The 17257-nt window shown below is 39.8% G+C and overlaps 1 protein-coding gene across 1 annotated transcript in view; it reads right to left on the reverse strand.

Moving 5' to 3' along the window:
- pnpla2.L (patatin like phospholipase domain containing 2 L homeolog) overlaps positions 1-17257 on the reverse strand; it is a 38205-nt gene that overhangs the window by 7358 nt on the left and 13590 nt on the right. The window contains exons 3-5 of the mRNA XM_018257536.2: positions 3286-3518; positions 2055-2120; positions 954-1163 (exon numbers count right to left, since the gene is read on the reverse strand). Coding sequence (XP_018113025.1) covers positions 954-1163; positions 2055-2120; positions 3286-3518 — 509 coding nt within the window. The remainder of the gene's footprint in view (positions 1-953; positions 1164-2054; positions 2121-3285; positions 3519-17257) is intronic.

Genomic DNA, 17257 nt, shown 5'->3' on the forward strand with positions numbered 1-17257 from the left:
TAAACAAAACCAGAATTCTCAATTTTATCGAGTTTTCATTAAAAAAATAAATAAATCTTCAAATAGTTAAAGGGACCTCTGCCATTGACTTCTACGTGACCTCGAAACGTTTTAGCTGGCGTATTTTCAGATTCGGGCTTTTAGCAGCTTCGGGGCTTAATAAATCTCAAAAATGTCAGCAGCTCTCCACTTTGCCATTTTAGCAGTCTGGTTCATATTACCCTAGCACCCATGCACCAATTTGAATAAGACACTGGAATAGGAGAGGACCTGAATAGAAGGTCTTGCAGAGCATCTGTTTTTTAGATGGGGTCAGTGACCCCCATCTGAATGCTTGAAAGAGTCATTAGGCAAATAATTAAAAACTGCAAAAAAGAAAAAAAAAGGCCAATTGAAAAGTTATTTAGAATTAGGCATGCTATAACATGCTAAAAGTTAACTTAAAGGAGTTGTTCACCTTTGAGTTAACTTTTAGTATGATGTAGAGAATAATATTCTGAGACAATTTGACACTGGTTTTCATTTTTTATTTGTGGTTTTTGAGTTATTTAGCTTTTTATTCAGCAGCTCTCCAGTTTGCAATTTCAGCAATCTGGTTGCTAGGGTCCAAATTACCCTAGCAGTCATGTATTGATTTGAATAAGACACTGGAATATGAATAGGTGAGGCTCGAATAAAAAAAAAGTAGCATTAACAATACAATACAATACAATTGTAGCTTTACAGAGCATTCGTTTTTAGATGTGGTCAGTGACCCCCATCAATCTGCATTTATTGATAAAAAGTGGACACTGCCATGCCAATGTAATATAAACTATCACTGATCTATGCAAATCAAGCAGTGCTTCTGGGATTCAAATTAACAACACACAGCCTTTGGCAATTAAATTACACTCTCTGCTTCCACTCTGAATTTTTGAATAAGGGTAACCCATCTACAGCAGTGCTGTTACCTGTGGCTCAGGAGGGAATAAGGCTTTAGAGAGTCGGTACAAGTTGCTGAGGTTAAACTGGATGCTGGTGTTGGTCACCCTGAGCTCATGGAGGTTGGTGCTGCTGTCCCGAGGACAAATATCACTCTCCCCAGAAAACGGGGATACAGTGATGGTGTTCTTCAGCTCATACTGAGGCAGGTTATCCGAAATCCCACCATCCACATATCTCTGGGGGAACATTAAGAAAGAGATCTTTATACTCCACCTGCCAACCTGGTTTGATTATATATTTATAAACAATCATATTGTAACCTCCTAATAAGAAACATTCCAGAGCATATAATTATCTTTATATCTGTCCGTGTTTACCTCTTGCATCAGTTATTGGTTGCTTTGTATTTAAAACTGTATATTTAATGTATGCAATAAGGATTGGACTGGGTCAGCGGAACACCGGGAAAAAAAAAAAAACTTGGTGGGCCCCACTCACCCAGACCAGCTCCCCGTCTCAAAGGATGGGTGCTTCCACTGTCCTCCCTCCCATAGCGGCTGCTAAGGAAAGTACAGGGTAAGTATGGGGGGTGCGGTAAGAAGTATGTCATGGTGTTGGGTATTTCAGAGGACCTCACAACTGGGGCCCCTGGGATGGAAGCGCCTGTGAGACCAAGACCCCCGAGTCCGACACTGTATGCAACCATTTATTGTGCAGCACTGCAAAATATATTATTTATATTATTTACTATATTACCCCGAGGTTGCCCATAGCTCATACGCTCCATTCCCATCAATATCACCATTCTTTGCTAGGGGACAGCAGTTAAGCGGGGGAAAGCAGCCGCCTGATATTAATGGTGAGCAGATTTGAAGTGACAGCAGGAGCGGCTGAAGCTCAGTCACACAGAAGTCCCTTGTCGCTTCCCATCTGCAGTGCACTCAGCCATATGCAGGGAAGGTGCAACAGCAGCGATTTACAGGCAGCCTGCTCAGTGCTCATACACAATGAATTGTGATTTAGGGGAAAAACAACCCATTCACTGCCTGAGGGACTTTTAACACATGGCTAAGCGATGTTCTGTGCCGGTCTCATTACGTGCACGGAGATGCTTGTTTGGTACTTACCACACCTTGCAGACAAGGAGGTATCAGGCCGCAGTATACTGGTATAAAGGTGCTGCAGACACAGGCCTGGGGGACAGAAAGCAAGGTCATTAAACTCATTAATACACAGTTAATAAGGCTTTCAGAACTCGGCTGCCAATATTTGTTAGGGCCAACTTTAATTAATCAAAGATTAGATCGACAAATGTCACAAGGTAAGGGCGGGACCCCAAGCTTGTATATTCCTGACTTTCCACAGCTAGGAGCACAGATAGTAAAGAACTTGATTTAGGGAGAAGAAGTCACACTGTAGATAAAAAAAATTTTCAGGCTCTTTTTTCTTCTGTAGCAGACTCCATTGAGAAAATCTTAAAGTGGCCATACGCGGGCTGATAAAAGCTGCCGACAGACCGAGTCGGCAGCTTATTGGCCCAAGTGTAGGGTCCTCCGATGGGCTTTCCCAATCAATACATGGCCGAAAGTCGGGCAGATGTTGATCGGGCAGGGTTATAAAATACCGAATGGATCGACCACCTATATTGGCTACATTATGATTCCATCGTTGGGCCCTAGGGCCCACTATCGGATCAGCTTGATATCGCCCACCTCATTGTGGGAATATCGGGGAGAGATCCGCTCGTTTGGCGAAAACGCCAAATGAACGGATCTCTACGTGTATGGCCAACTTTATTCAATATAGATATGGGACCTATTATCTGGAAAGCTTGGGACCTGGGTTTTTCTGGATAATAGATCATTCTCTAATTTGGATCTCCATACTTTAAGTGTAATAGAAAATCATGTAAAACATCAAATAAACCCAATAGGCTGGTTTTGCCTCCAATAAGGATGAATTATTTCTTAGTTTGGATCAAGTACCAGGTACTGTTTTATTATTACAGAGAAAAGGGAAATCAATTTTAAAAATTTGATTTATTTTGGATAAAATGGAGACTAAGAGAGACAGCATTCCCATAATTCGGAGCTACCTGGATAATAGGTTTCCAGAGAACGGATTCCATACCTATACCTAGAAAAGGTTTTTATTACAATTGTGAATGTCCTACATATACCTAAAGGCTTAGGGAGAAAATATCTGACTGTTGCACCTAAGTTCAAGAAATGTTAAAATAACACTACAGAGGAGGGTTCCCAGAGTCTTCTCTAACATGAACGGTTGGACTGATTGCTAAACAAGCAAGGCAAGAAACACAAGGGACAATCTCTAATATCATCATGGCACTTGGGTTACCTGGATGAGCTCTTCTTTGGTATTAAACTGGGAGAGCAGCACATTCTCCCCATCAGATACCCGGGTAAGGGAGATCCCTAGTCGCCCTGTGGCTTTTTCATGTGCGTCTTCCGGCAGAGTCTTGTAGAGACAGTTCCTGATGATCTTCACCAGGTTAAAGGATGGGTGCAAAGGCCCCAGAAACCTCTTCCTGGCCTCCTTAGACACATCAATTATGTTTGCCCCGGCTTCCCCTAGAAGAAAAGAAGTATGAATAATATGGAGTACAAGTGTAAGTGATTAGGATACAAAAACAGGATACAAGTGACACAAATTTACTAGACCCTTACAGATATGCATGCTGTGATGAAAGTAAGCAATAGTCCGGTTCCGTTAAGGATTGACAAGTGCACAAATAGATATATTACTAGGGATGCACCGAATCCAGGATTCGGTTTGGTTCAAAAAGTCATGTGATTTCCCTACCTGCCCCTAATTTGCATATGCAAATTAGGATTTGGCCAATTTAAAATAGTGGATTCGGTGCATCCCTATATATTACCATTAAATGTATAACTGACCCAGTATGAGAATAACTGGACATGCTCAGTTCATTCTTATCAGTAGATGAGGGGTGATAGAATGTTATAGAATGGCCAATTCTAAGCAACTTTTTAACTGATCTTTATTTTTAAAAATAATTTTAGGTTTTTTTCTGACTTTTTCCAGCTTTCAAAAGGGGGTCACAGACCCCATCTAAACGACAAATGCTCTGTAAGGCTACAAATGTATTGTTGTTGCTACTTTTTATTAGCCTTCCTTTTACTTTTTATTAGCCCTCTCCTACTCAAATCAATTCGTGGTTGCTAGGGTAATTTGTACCCTAGCAACCAGACTGCTGAATTTGCAAACTCGCGAGTTGCTGAATAAAAAGCAAAATAACCCCAAAACCACAAATAATAAAAAATTAAAAACAAATGCAAATTTATAAAATCACTCTCTAAATCATACTAAAAGAGCATTTAAAGGTGAACGACTCCTTTAAGGCGGTGGTTGTTGGACTTTTCTGGTTCCTTGGAGCTAGAGACTTTGGTCAGAGCCCAAATTAGTTCATAAGTTTGCAGATATAGAAAAACACTGGTGTTATCAGTCAGTCATATTTCCAAGAATATCAAAAACAGCCAATACATATTCACCCTCCATATTCATCTCCACACATTTAAAAGGAGTACCGGTATCTAGGATATCAAAGGGCCATTCTGCCCAGACCTAACCCTAACTAGCCTTTAGGCTCAGTCCTCCCCAAGTCCTCCCTTTAGAAGTTCAGCCCTGAAGTCTGCGAACCACTACTTTAAGGGGAAGTTCTATTAGAAATCAAACTTTAGTAGATGCTGGGATTCTAATATAAAAGTTATTAGCCATTATCTGATATACTTTGTGCTTTCCAGATTACTCATCACCTCCCCAGTTTGGAATTGAAACCATTAACAGGTTGCAAGATCTATACATTTGGAAGCAAACACCAACAGTATCCATGTGCTTCTGGGCTGATGACTAACTATGATGCCTACTGCAGACTACAATGGTTTTCAGTCAGCTGTGCGCCGAACATGTGAGCTCATTACATAACAGTGCCTGGAGAAAGTGCTTGTGCAGGGCTAGTTAAAAATGGTCACGCCGCTAAAACATTTGTACATTCCAGGTGTGGCAGAGGATGCCAGACACATGTACCTGCCTACTGTCTCTAATATAACATAAGTGTTTAAAGGGGACCCATCACCCAAAAAAATTATTAAAAATCCTATTTTATCACATTAGTCAAACAAAATGAACTTTAATTACACTGTATAAAGTATTTGAATCTTGTTTCCTTCAGTCTGGGAATTCATAATTATAACAAGCAAGCAGGAGCCATTTTGTGGACACTTATTAAGGCAAGCCTTGCATCATCTCAGAATCTTGTTTGTGCACCAGAATGGGGGACCCGATGTCTATCCCCATGCCCTGGTTACACAATTAAACGGTGAAGAGAACGGGGAATGTGGGGAGAGCAGTGACATCTAGGAAGTGCTGAATGGAAATTGAAAGTAATTGTCTGCCCGCCTCTATGCCTAAAGCTGGAATGGCGGCCCCCATGGCTACTCAGCAGCTTGTTTATATAAACTATAGTAGTTTCTGAAGCAAACACACCGGTTTTTACCAGTGCAGGGCAAAAGTACATTATATTCTCATTACTTTTGTGTTTTGGTGTTACTGTTCCTTTAATCAGCCTGACTAGATAAAGATGCCATTAAGGGTTACATAGCACCCTGGGAAAGGCAGGCTGATGCCAACTAGGTAATAGGTCTTCCTCCCTACCCCCAGCTCCCTCATTAGTTGTGGTTCTGAGCTGTGTATTGGCTGCAGGCCATGTGTGACAAAGGGCAGGCAGATTTCCAAGCACTAACCCCCAGGACAGGGTGGGGGGGGGGGGGTTCTGAGGATTAGAAGGTGGATCAGCCTGGAAAATAACATAAAAGCCTGTGACATACATACTGCCATCATGCACGATCATTTTATAATGCCGCCCATGTACTTGTGGCTGCTATTATAGAGAGGCATGTCCCTAATAACAAAAGACCTGCAACTCCCAGAATGCCATGAGAACTACAACTCCCAGAATGCCACGAGAATGGTGAAGACAAATATACATTGTCCTGCCTTCCTAAACAGGGTTAACTAACCTTCACAGTTTTGTTGAACAAAAACTCCCATCATCCCTCCATTGGACTTGGAGCCTGAAGTTGGGACATACCTGGAGGCGCTCAGCACAATTATAAAGTAATAGGTTTATGGCCACGAGGTGGAAGTGCACAGAGATACTAACAGCCAGTACATGACTGGGGCAAATCTGCACATTTATTACCACCAACCAGCTGTAAAACATGGTGAAAACACTTTGGGGGTTTAACAGGCCTACCAACCCACATTAAATCCTACCTTCGGATTGGTTGCTATAGCTTACCAGTAACTTCATAAAGCTGCTGTCACAGGACGGATTTTATTTTCAGAATTTAACTTTTAGGGGGTTATTTATCAAAGTCTGAATTTATCTCAATATTTTTTGAAAGATCGCCTTATTGATCAATACACTTTCCCGAAAATTATGTTTGCGGGAAAAAAACCAATTTTACTAATTTTCCGGATTTTTGCCCGAAAACCCAAAAATCTTCAGGTTATTGCATGAAACCCACGCAGATCAAAAAATCTTTGGGACATCTCCCATTGACTTATATGCAACCTCAAAATTCCTTGTATCCAAAGATAGCTGTCCCAAAGGCTTGCTTTTCCATAAAAAGTTTCTTTATTTAAATTATCATTAAAAATTTTTGGTTACATTCAGTCCCCCCAGGCCCACCTTACGCGTTTCGCACCCTCCGGCGCTTAGTCATAGGTGTATCTGTAGACCACACAACCTCTGCGGGATTTATACCCTATCAGTCCCTCCCATTTTTTTTTTAAAAAAACTACAGATACACCTATGACTAAGCGCCGGAGGGTGCGAAACGCGTAAGGTGGGCCTGGGGGGACTGAATGTAACCAAAAATTTTTAATGATAATTTAAATAAAGAAACTTTTTATGGAAAAGCAAGCCTTTGGGACAGCTATCTTTGGATACAAGGAATTTTGATATATATGTCGCCTGTGAACTGGGGCGAGTACCTAGGGCTTCACCAAATCTAAATCAGAGGCGGACTCCCAAATTTTTTATATATTATTTGCAACCTCGGCAGGTCTGAGATGCTGGATTTTCGGATTCTGACTTTTTCCATCCTCGGGGTATAATAAATCCTGAAAAAATCGTGGTATTTTTTCCACAAAAAATTCGGATGTTATACTAAAAAAAAAAACAAACATGAATTTTTTTGGGTTTTTGGCATTCAGAGTTTAGTAAATAACCTCCTTAGTATGTTACAGAATGGCTAAATCTACACAACTTTTCAATCGACCTTCATTTTCTTCTGTTTCCAGCTTTGAAATGGGGGGCAGTGACCCCATTTAAAAAACAGTTTTGTAAGGCTACAAACTTATAGTTACTGCTACTTTTTATTACTCATCTTTCTTTTCAGACCTCTCCTATTCATATTCCAGTCTCTTATTAAAATCAATGCATGGTTGCTAGGGGAATTAGGACCCTAGGAACCAGATTGCTAAAATGGCAAACTGAAGAGATGCTGAATAAACAGCAAGATAACTGATAAACCACAAATAATAAAAAATGAAAACCAATTGCAAATTGTCTCAGAATAACACTCTCTACATCATACTAAAAGCTAATTTAAAGGTGAACTAAAGCCCTCAAAATTTTTTTTATATATATATATATATATATATGAATGGCATTATGAGCAACAATCAGCATGGCTTTATGAAGGATAGGTCATGTCAGACGAATTTGATTGCATTTTATGATGTGGTAAGTAAGATTCTGGATAGTGGGGGGGCAGTAGATGTGATCTATTTGGATTTTGCCAAAGCGTTTGATACTGTGCCCCACAAACGACTGCTTTCTAAACTAAGGTCTGTTGGGCTTAATGAAGTCGTTTGCACATGGATAGGAAACTGGCTACAGGATCGGGTACAGAGGGTGGTTGTTAATGGGACATTCTCTACTTGGAGTAAGGTTCTTAGTGGGGTCCCCCAGGGCTCAGTATTGGGTCCACTTTTATTTAACTTGTTCATTAATGACTTAGGGGAGGGTGTTGTAACTAATGTATCAGTGTTTGCAGATGACACAAAATTATCCAGCCCAATTAATTCCATCCAGGATGTGGCATCCTTGCAACAGGATCTTGACAAACTGGCAATCTGGGCAGCTAAGTGGCAAATGAGATTCAATGTTGATAAATGTAAAGTCATGCACCTGGGATGTAAAAATATCCAAGTTACTTATACTCTTAATGGGACTGCACTAGGCAAATCCATTATGGAAAAGGACCTTGGAGTCCTTGTAGTTGATAAACTTGGCTGTAGCAAGCAATGCCAGTCAGCAGCATCAAGGGCAAATAAGGTCTTGAGCTGTATTAAAAGGGGTATAGAGTCAAGGGAGGAGGGGGTCATTCTTCCACTGTATAGAGCACTTGTAAGGCCCCATCTAGAATATGCCGTACAGTTATGGTCTCCATCACTCAAACAGGATATTACTGTATTAGAGAGGGTATAGAGAAGGGCTAAGCTGGTAAAAGGTATTGAAAATCTTAGCTATGAGGAAAGACTGGCCAAATTGGGGATGTTCACGCTGGAGAAGAGGCGCTTAAGGGGTGATATGAGGACTATGTATAAATATATAAGGGGATCATATAATAATCTCTCTAATGCTTTATTTACCAGTAGGTCTTTTCAGCTGACACGAGGTCACCCATTCCGATTAGAAGAAAAGAGGTTCCGCCTAAATATTCGGAAGGGGTTTTTTTCAGTGAGAGCTGTGAAGATGTGGAATTCTCTCCCTGAATCAGTTGTACAGGCTGATCCATTAGATAGCTTTAAGAAGGGGTTGGATGGTGTTTAGCAAGTAAGGGAATACAGGGTATGGGAAATAGCTCATAGTACAAGTTGATCCAGGGACTAGTCCGATTGCCATTTTGGAGTCAGGAAGGAATTTTTCCCCCTCTAAGGCAAATTGGAGAGGCTTCAGATGGGTTTTTTTGCCTTCCTCTGGATCAACTGGCAGTTAGGTAGTTAATAAAATTTTTTATATATATATATATATATATATATATATATATATATATATATATATATATATATATATATACATATATATATATATATATATACATATATATATATATATATATACATATATATATATATATATATACATATATATATATATATATACATATATATATATATATATACATATATATATATATATATATATATATATATATATATATATATATATATATATATATATATATATATATATACACACACATATATACACACACACACACACACACACCAGGCCTCCTCTCTGCTCCAATGTCTGCCTTTAATAAGCACAGCCTTCTGAGGTTCTGCAGCTTTAACCATTTCCTTCCTTTGTTCTGTATGTTGTGTTTGCAATTCTGTACATTTACATAAGCACAAGGAAAGGATTTTCAGCTTCTGAACAGAGGAACGGGAACTGAAACTTTTGTTGCAACTTTTAAAGGGGTGGCTCACCTTTAAGTTAACTTTTGTTATAAAATGGTCTTTATCATTTCTTATTTTCCTTTTTTAATTATTTGACTTCTTCTTCTGACTCCAGCTTTCAAACGGGGGTCACTGACCCCATTTAAAAACAAATGCTCTGCATCTTTCTATTCAGGCTCTCTCCTATTCATATTCCATATGAATGTTGCAACAGAGTGTGCATCTACACATGGGAAGTGATCCGTAGCAATATAATTTATGCTGTCGATTTTGCTTATCCCAATAAAAGTAGATACCAGGGGCAATTTGTGCTATATGTTGAGATGGGCACTATATCAGGGGCGGCAGGGAGCTGCTGCAGAAAAGGTTACATATACAGGTATGAGACCTGTTATCCAGGAAACCTGTTATCCAGAAAGCTCCGAATTACAGGAACGCCCATAGCATTATAATCAAATAACTCAGGTTTTTAAAAATTATTTCCCTTTTCTCTGTAATAATAAAAACAGTATCTTGTACTTGATCCTAACTGTTAATTCATCCTTATTGGAGGTAAAACAATCCTACTGGGCTGATTTAATATAATCAGTTATTTCAAGACACTTAAGATCCAAATTAAGGAAAGACATCTTATTTGGAAAACACCAGGTCCCGAGCATTCTGGATAACAGGTCCCATACCTGTATTTCAAAAAAAAATCCCAGGAGAATCCCAAATAACTCTGGTGGCAACAAAAATCATGTTGGGGCTGATTTATGAACACACACTGTACTAAATTGCAATCAGTCAATATTTGGTTTTGAACAAGTCGTAAAATGAAAGCAAAAAATAAAAAATAAACGGACTGGTTGCTGCTGGCTATTGCATTTCTGCAAGTTAGCACCAATGTTAGTAGATAAGCCCTGCTGTTTGTCAGTTTATTGTATATTGTTGATTTATATATACTTATACAACTTTTTTTTTTAAACTCACAGATATGTGTTTAGTAAATAAGGCCCATTATAAATAAATTGTTATTGCAGATGCCCAGCTTCACTAGCAAGTGCATTATCACAGAGGAGATAAGGCAGTTTTTATTGCAGATATTTTCGTATTCTAATCACGGTATGTTCAACAAACACTTCCAGGAGAAAAAACAAATTCTAAGAAATACCCTTGGCAGAAAGCCCAGGTGCTGTATCTGTGCAAACAAGTCTGTGGCTGCAAATGGGCAGTTTGTGTTATCTACACAGTGAGTAACAATCCTCTAAAGAATGGACCTTTACCTCCAGCTCCCGTATCCAGGGTAGGAAAACATACAGCAGCCTTACTGGGAATAATGAACAGCAACGCAAGGTTGAGTGTAAATACGCCAATGAAACCACAGACGCATGAAAATATGCGTTTTCCAGCCTGTAGTTTTCTTTTCCCAACATGCATTTCTGTTTTTACTTATTCCCCAAAATTCCACTCAAAGAATTTTAATAAAGTTTTGCGAAAAAAAGGTAAGTGGAGAACAATTTACACGCAGAATGTAGCCGTGTCGCTTGTCAATACGCAATGTAATTACGTCACCAGCATACAACACGTACATGCAAAATCCATTTTGCAAGAGTTTGGCCGCAATGTTGAAAATACGCAGTGAATTTCAGCAAATTATATTTCCAAACCTGCGGATCAAATAGAGTTCAATAATATGGTGTTTCTTTGGCGTACCTGCTAAAAAACGCAAATACTGGCGTCTTATGGCGGATGTTGGCTCGCAAGCGCCCTGTGGGAATTGCTATAGTGCGTATTCCATTATTTTCAATAGGGCTTCATTTTGTGCATATTTATTCTCGGCTATACGTTTTTAAAAACGTAACGTAAAAACGCCACGTGTGACCTTGCCCTTAGAGCATTATAAATACAAATTCACCCACGTTCATTCCTTCATTCCTATGGAGTTATTAGAACCGTATGTATCAAATGGCGAGTTCTAACTTTCACCCACTGATAATAATCTAAATTCTAAAAATCTAAAAAAAACCTATAGGAATGCATAGAACGTGGGCGAGTTATTATTTATTAAAGAGATGGTTCACCTTTAACTTAACTTTTAGTATGTTATAGAATGACCCATTCTAAGCAACTTTTCAACTGGTCTTCATTATTTATTTTTTTTACAGTTTTTTAATGATTTGCCGTTTTCTTGTGACTCTTTCCAGTTTTTAAATGGGGGTCACTGACCCCATCTAAAAAAACAAATGCTCTGTATAGCTACAAATGTATTGTTATAGCTACTTTGTATTACTTATATTTCTATTCAGGCTCTTTCCTATTCATATTCCAGTTTCTTATTTAAATCAATGCATGGTTGATTGGGTAATTTGGAGTTCGTAACCAGATTGCGGAAACTACAAATTGGGGAGCTGCCGCATAAAATGCTAAATAACTCAAAAAACGGAAATAATAAAAAATGAAAACCAATTGCAAAATGTCAGAATATAACATCATACTAAAAGTTGACTAAAGTGAACAACCCCTTTAAGCTCTTAACTCACATTTTAATTAATCTGCCGCTAAGTGTCAGCTTTACCAGGTTTATCAACACTGATTATTTTCACCATTAGCCATTGTTGCAGTACATTACATAGCTATGAAAAACTCTTCTCATACTGAACGTGAGTAAAAGGTATGCTCGCTATGTGTAACCTTCCACTGAATGACTAGCTCAGGAATTTTGGAGAGGGATGTAAAGCCACATGCGAGAGGCCCGTGACAGGGAGAAAGTCAGAGCGTATCATGCAACAGTATTTTCATGTCCCTGTACACTCACTGGCTATGGTGTCAGTATCTGTCTATTCTACTTAGGTTCGCCAACAGTAATGGGGGTCCCACACTACTAAGTTAGCCAGGCAGTCCTCCCAGGAGCCCAACTTATTTGCCCACTGGTCACCTGCGAACCCTGGTAATTGGTGCCCAATGAAAAAAAAATGGCCCTCGCACACATGCCATGCTCTGATCCACAAGCTGCCCAAACTCTGCCCACCCCTGTAACTTCAGCCCCTTTCATGATAAACAAATGGCATTTTTTTAACTCTTTATTTGTATTTGAGTTTTCATTTTTATGTCAATCTATAACTGCATTCACATTATATATTCAGGGTTCTCCTATGGTAAGCATACAATTAACAGTGCAGTGGAGTTTTATGTATTTTTAGACGTCCCATCCCAGTAAGAGAATAATAGAATATGTGAATCATATGATTAGAAGAAATAAAATTAACAAAAAGAAATACAAAGGTTAAAAGTAAAGCATAAAAATAACCAAAAAAACCCCCATTTTTGAACCATCTGAGCCCGGGATTGTTTGGGCGGAAGGAAAAATAGTTAAAAGGACCTCAGTTCATGATATTGTTCTGGGGTGGTATTGTTATTTTGTGAAAGGTTTCTATATAGTTAAGGGGTGCAATGAGTCCCATAGTGACCATACTTTCTCAAAATTTGGTAGTTGGGAGCGGTGTAGTGCCGCTAAGTATTCCATGCGTCGGATATCTTGGATTGCAGTAGCTCAACTCCGGTGGGAGGCTGTAACATATTGCATTTTTCCACCCCAAATCTCTGGCAAAACTGGTTCCCGTTAGGACCCACATGCCCAAAATTAACACAAATGTTTAAAACTTTTAATAAGCCAAAAAGCACATCAAGTCCTGTGTACTCTGTACCCAACTTCCCCCAGCAGCCACAGAACGAGCTGTCTCTCTAGCTGTACCTAAACTGCCGCCTGGCTAACTAAATATGATCCTTAATACCAAGGTTATTAATAGGGAAGGAAGCTGACATGGATAGGGAAGTAGGTAAAAGGTGGCAACACAGGTTATAGCTGGGAGTTGTTAAAAACTGCAGGAAGGCCCCAGACTCCTGCTGTGGACGTTCTATGGCTAAGCTGCTTCCTGATGACACTATGATAAAACTATCAACAACAAAACAGAAGTCAATGTTCTGGCAGCAGCATTCACATGTTGTGCAACTGGGTGCCCTCTGTCACAGCAATGTCATTCTGACAGTTGGGCACTCACTTTGGGATCCTGCCTCAGGCACAATGCTTTCATTATTGCAATGTTACCTTGATGTTTATTTCTGATTGTACATAATTATAAATTGGACATGTCGTATCAACGGCCTACAATACCCAACATACTCAGCTATTAGCACTGCTATGGGGAACCAGTTAGCAAAGCTTCAAGAGAGCAAATTTGGCATTCCTCTTCCAAACAACCATAGCTCCTGGGAGTCCTTTTACTCTCAAAGTGACTTTTGTTCTCCCATTATGGACCATAAATCATCATATACCACCCCCACTGCAATAAAGCTCACTCACGTTCACACAAAAACATTTTCAGAAAACAATCAGCATGGGAGAGTCCCAGTGAATGTGAGGCCTGTAGAATGTTCTATCACAGCACAGTGGTTCCCAACATTTCCCCTTTTTCCGGAGCCATTACCAGCCACAAAATACTGCCAGTTCTTTGTGCAATCATATGATGAGAACTAAAGGCCAAACCACAAAAAAACTGCTGGTGCCAAATATTAGTAAAAAACAAACTAGAAAATATATTTTGGTATGGTTTTATAGAATACTCAACCTACAGCACATTAGCTGTTCTTTCCTTTTTTCCTTTTCTGTTCATTTGTTCTGACTCTTGAAACATTGTAGTCAATGCTCTTCCAGGTCTGGCTTTAGCTGGCTTCTGATAGGTTGCTTCAGGAGTCATAACCAACAATGCTGAGAATATAAGCAGCCAGACAGACACTGGTTTCAATTTAAAAATAAGAACCAAACAGATAAATCCGCAGCAGATGGACCATAATACAAATATTTATACAGCTCTGGCTACAAAATTGAAAAAATACATGTTTGTGCTTGTCCCTCTGCCCTGCCCTTATGCCTCTCACAGGAATGCTACGGCAGGAATTCCGCACGCTGTGTCCCTTACTCTGTGCCAAGGCCTAAATATTAATTCAGCTACAACTGGCAGAAAACAGCCTTGTGTCTATGCAAAAGGGTATGCACCAGGCAGAGAATGCTCTGTACTTTAGAAATCCTGGCACAGAAAGGCATCAGGAGGGTTAGGGAACACATTTGCCTGGCACATGACTCAAAGTCAATGCCATGTATAAATAAAGAACTCTATTTACCTTACTATTTAGGCCTCCGTTGTAAAGGCCTATTCTATATATTTCCTGAATTTATACCCCCGGCTAAGGGTGTGGCAGAATTATCCTTATTCATATATCAAGCGGTTGACATCTCTGTCTAATAATTAATTAATTTTGGGTCCCCCAGAAGCTTCCTGCTTTCTCTATTTAGTCACAAATTCCCATTTTAATTTATGGCAAATGAAGGATAATGGAGGTGATTTAGTATCGGTTACAATTACATAGATACTGTGAATCACAAGTAGGGAGCATTAAAGTCCTTAGGAAATCAACGTCACGCCCCTTTCCTGATATTGCCTAACTAAAAAAGATACAATTATAAGTAGGGATGCACCTAATCCAGGATTCGGTTCGGGATTCGGCCAGGATTCGGCCTTCTTCAGCAGGATTCGGCCGAATCCTTCTGCCAGGCCGAACCGAATCTGAACCCTAATTTGCATATGCAAATTAGGCATGGGGAGAGGAATCACATGACTTTTTGTCAGAAAATAAGGAAGTAAAACATTTCCGCTCTTCCCACCCCTAATTTGCATATGCAAAATAGGGTTCGGATTCGGTTTGGTATTCGGCCAAATCTTTCACAAAGGATTCCAAAATAGTGGATTCGGTGCATCCCTAATTATAAGAAAGTTGTCAATACAGGTATGAGATCTGGAAACTCGTTATGCAGAAAGTTCTGAATATAGAGCCCGTTTTATCCAAACAATCCAAATATTTAAAAATGATTTCCTTTTTCTCTGTAATATTAAAACAGTAGCTTGTACTTGATTGAAACTAAGATAATTAATCATTACTGGAAGTGAAACCAGTCTACTGTAATTATTTAAAGTTAACATGATTTTGGTAGGTATGAAGATCCAAATTAAGGAAAGATCCATTATCTGGAAAACTCCATGTCCTGAGAATTTTGGATAACAGGTCCCATACCTGTATACTATATAATTTTTGCTGGTTTCTAAAATTCCTTGTAAATGTATTTCTATAGAGTGTTGCATCTACTTCTTTCTCTTCTCTGCACTTCTGGTTCTGAAAAAAAAAGCTGTAGCAGAAGCCAGCATTTGATTGGTTAATGCACCAAAAAGGTTGCTTCGCTCAGGTTTCAGCCTACAAAAAAACGAAAGGCTACAATTCCCAGTATCCCTTAACAGCTGACGGTAATTAGAAGTTCCTGGGGGTTGAAAGTGCATAACTTTGCAGCTTTGTGGTGTATTGTGTGGTTAAACCTAGGATTTCACTCGCCATTTGATATGCTCACTTGTCGGGGGAACACATGAATTAATATAAGTGTTCAGTATGAACAGGATTAAAAGTGGCATCTCTATTTTCAGTACTGCAAATATATACCATTAAATAGAGGCCAGAACGAATATAGAATCTCTACTAAGTGCTCTATTGCTTTTTGTTCCGCACATATTTACCTATACAGCCACAGGCTCAAGCTGTAAATAGTGTACAAAAGCATGTACAGGAGAATGGGTGTCTCTCTCTTAGTCCGTTTGCTCCAGCGGGGAGCATAGGGCCTCAACGACACTCCTCCAACGAACTCGGTTCGCAGCGGTCTTCTTCAGCTGAGCCCATGTCCATCCGGCTGCCTTCATTTCAGCCTCCATGCACCTCCTCCATGTCTGTCTTGGCCGGCCAACTTTTCTTTTCCCTTGTGGGTTCCACTCAAGAGCTTGCCTTGTGATGTTGTCAGAACTTTTTCTGAGGGTGTGGCCTATCCAGCCCCACTTTCTTCTTCTGATTTCTCGGTCAATGGAGATCTGTTTTGATCTTTTCCATAGGCTGATGTTGGAAGTTTTCTCTGGCCATCTGATGTGTAGGATGTGTCGTAGGCAGCGGTTGATGAAGGTTTGGAGCTTACTTGTGGTTGTCATGGTCAGTCTCCAGGTTTCCGAACCATAAAGCAAGACTGCTTTCACATTGGTGTTAAAAATACGAATTTTGGTTTGTTGTGAAAGGGCAGTGGAGTTCCAGATGGGACGTAAGGTGTTAAATGCATGTCTGGCTTTGTTGATACGGCTCCTGATGTCCTCATCTGCTCCTCCATCCTTGCTTACTACGCTGCCCAGGTAGACAAACTTGTCCACGTCCTTAATGTCAACTCCTTGCAGCTGGATTTGATCTTGCTGCTGGTTGTTAATCCTCATGGTTTCTGTTTTGTTAGTGTTGATCTTGAGGCCAGTTTTTGCTGCTTCCTCTGATAGACGTGTGAGTTTCTGCTGTGCATCTTGTTGTCTGTGCGACAGGAGGCTGACATCATCTGCAAAGTCTAGGTCCTCCAAGATTTTAGTGAAGGACCAGTGGATTCCTGTGTTGGCATTTTGTGTAGAACTCTTCATAATCCAGTCTACTACCAACAGGAAGATGGTTGGTGACAACATGCAGCCTTGTCTCACCCCCGTCCGCACTTCAAAAGGCTCTGTCATTTTTCCTTTATGCACAACCTGGCATGTGGAGTTGTTGTAAAGTTGTTTGATAATGGAGATGAATTTTGGTGGTATCCCATAATGTGCCATAAGTTTCCAGACGACCTCTCTATCTACGCTATCAAAGGCCTTCTCAAAGTCTACAAAGATTGTGTAAAGTGGAGACTGCCATTCCAGTGATTGTTCTATGATGATGCGCAATG

This window comes from Xenopus laevis, chromosome 4L, assembly GCF_017654675.1.
Source record: "Xenopus laevis strain J_2021 chromosome 4L, Xenopus_laevis_v10.1, whole genome shotgun sequence".
Lineage (NCBI taxonomy): Eukaryota > Metazoa > Chordata > Amphibia > Anura > Pipidae > Xenopus > Xenopus laevis.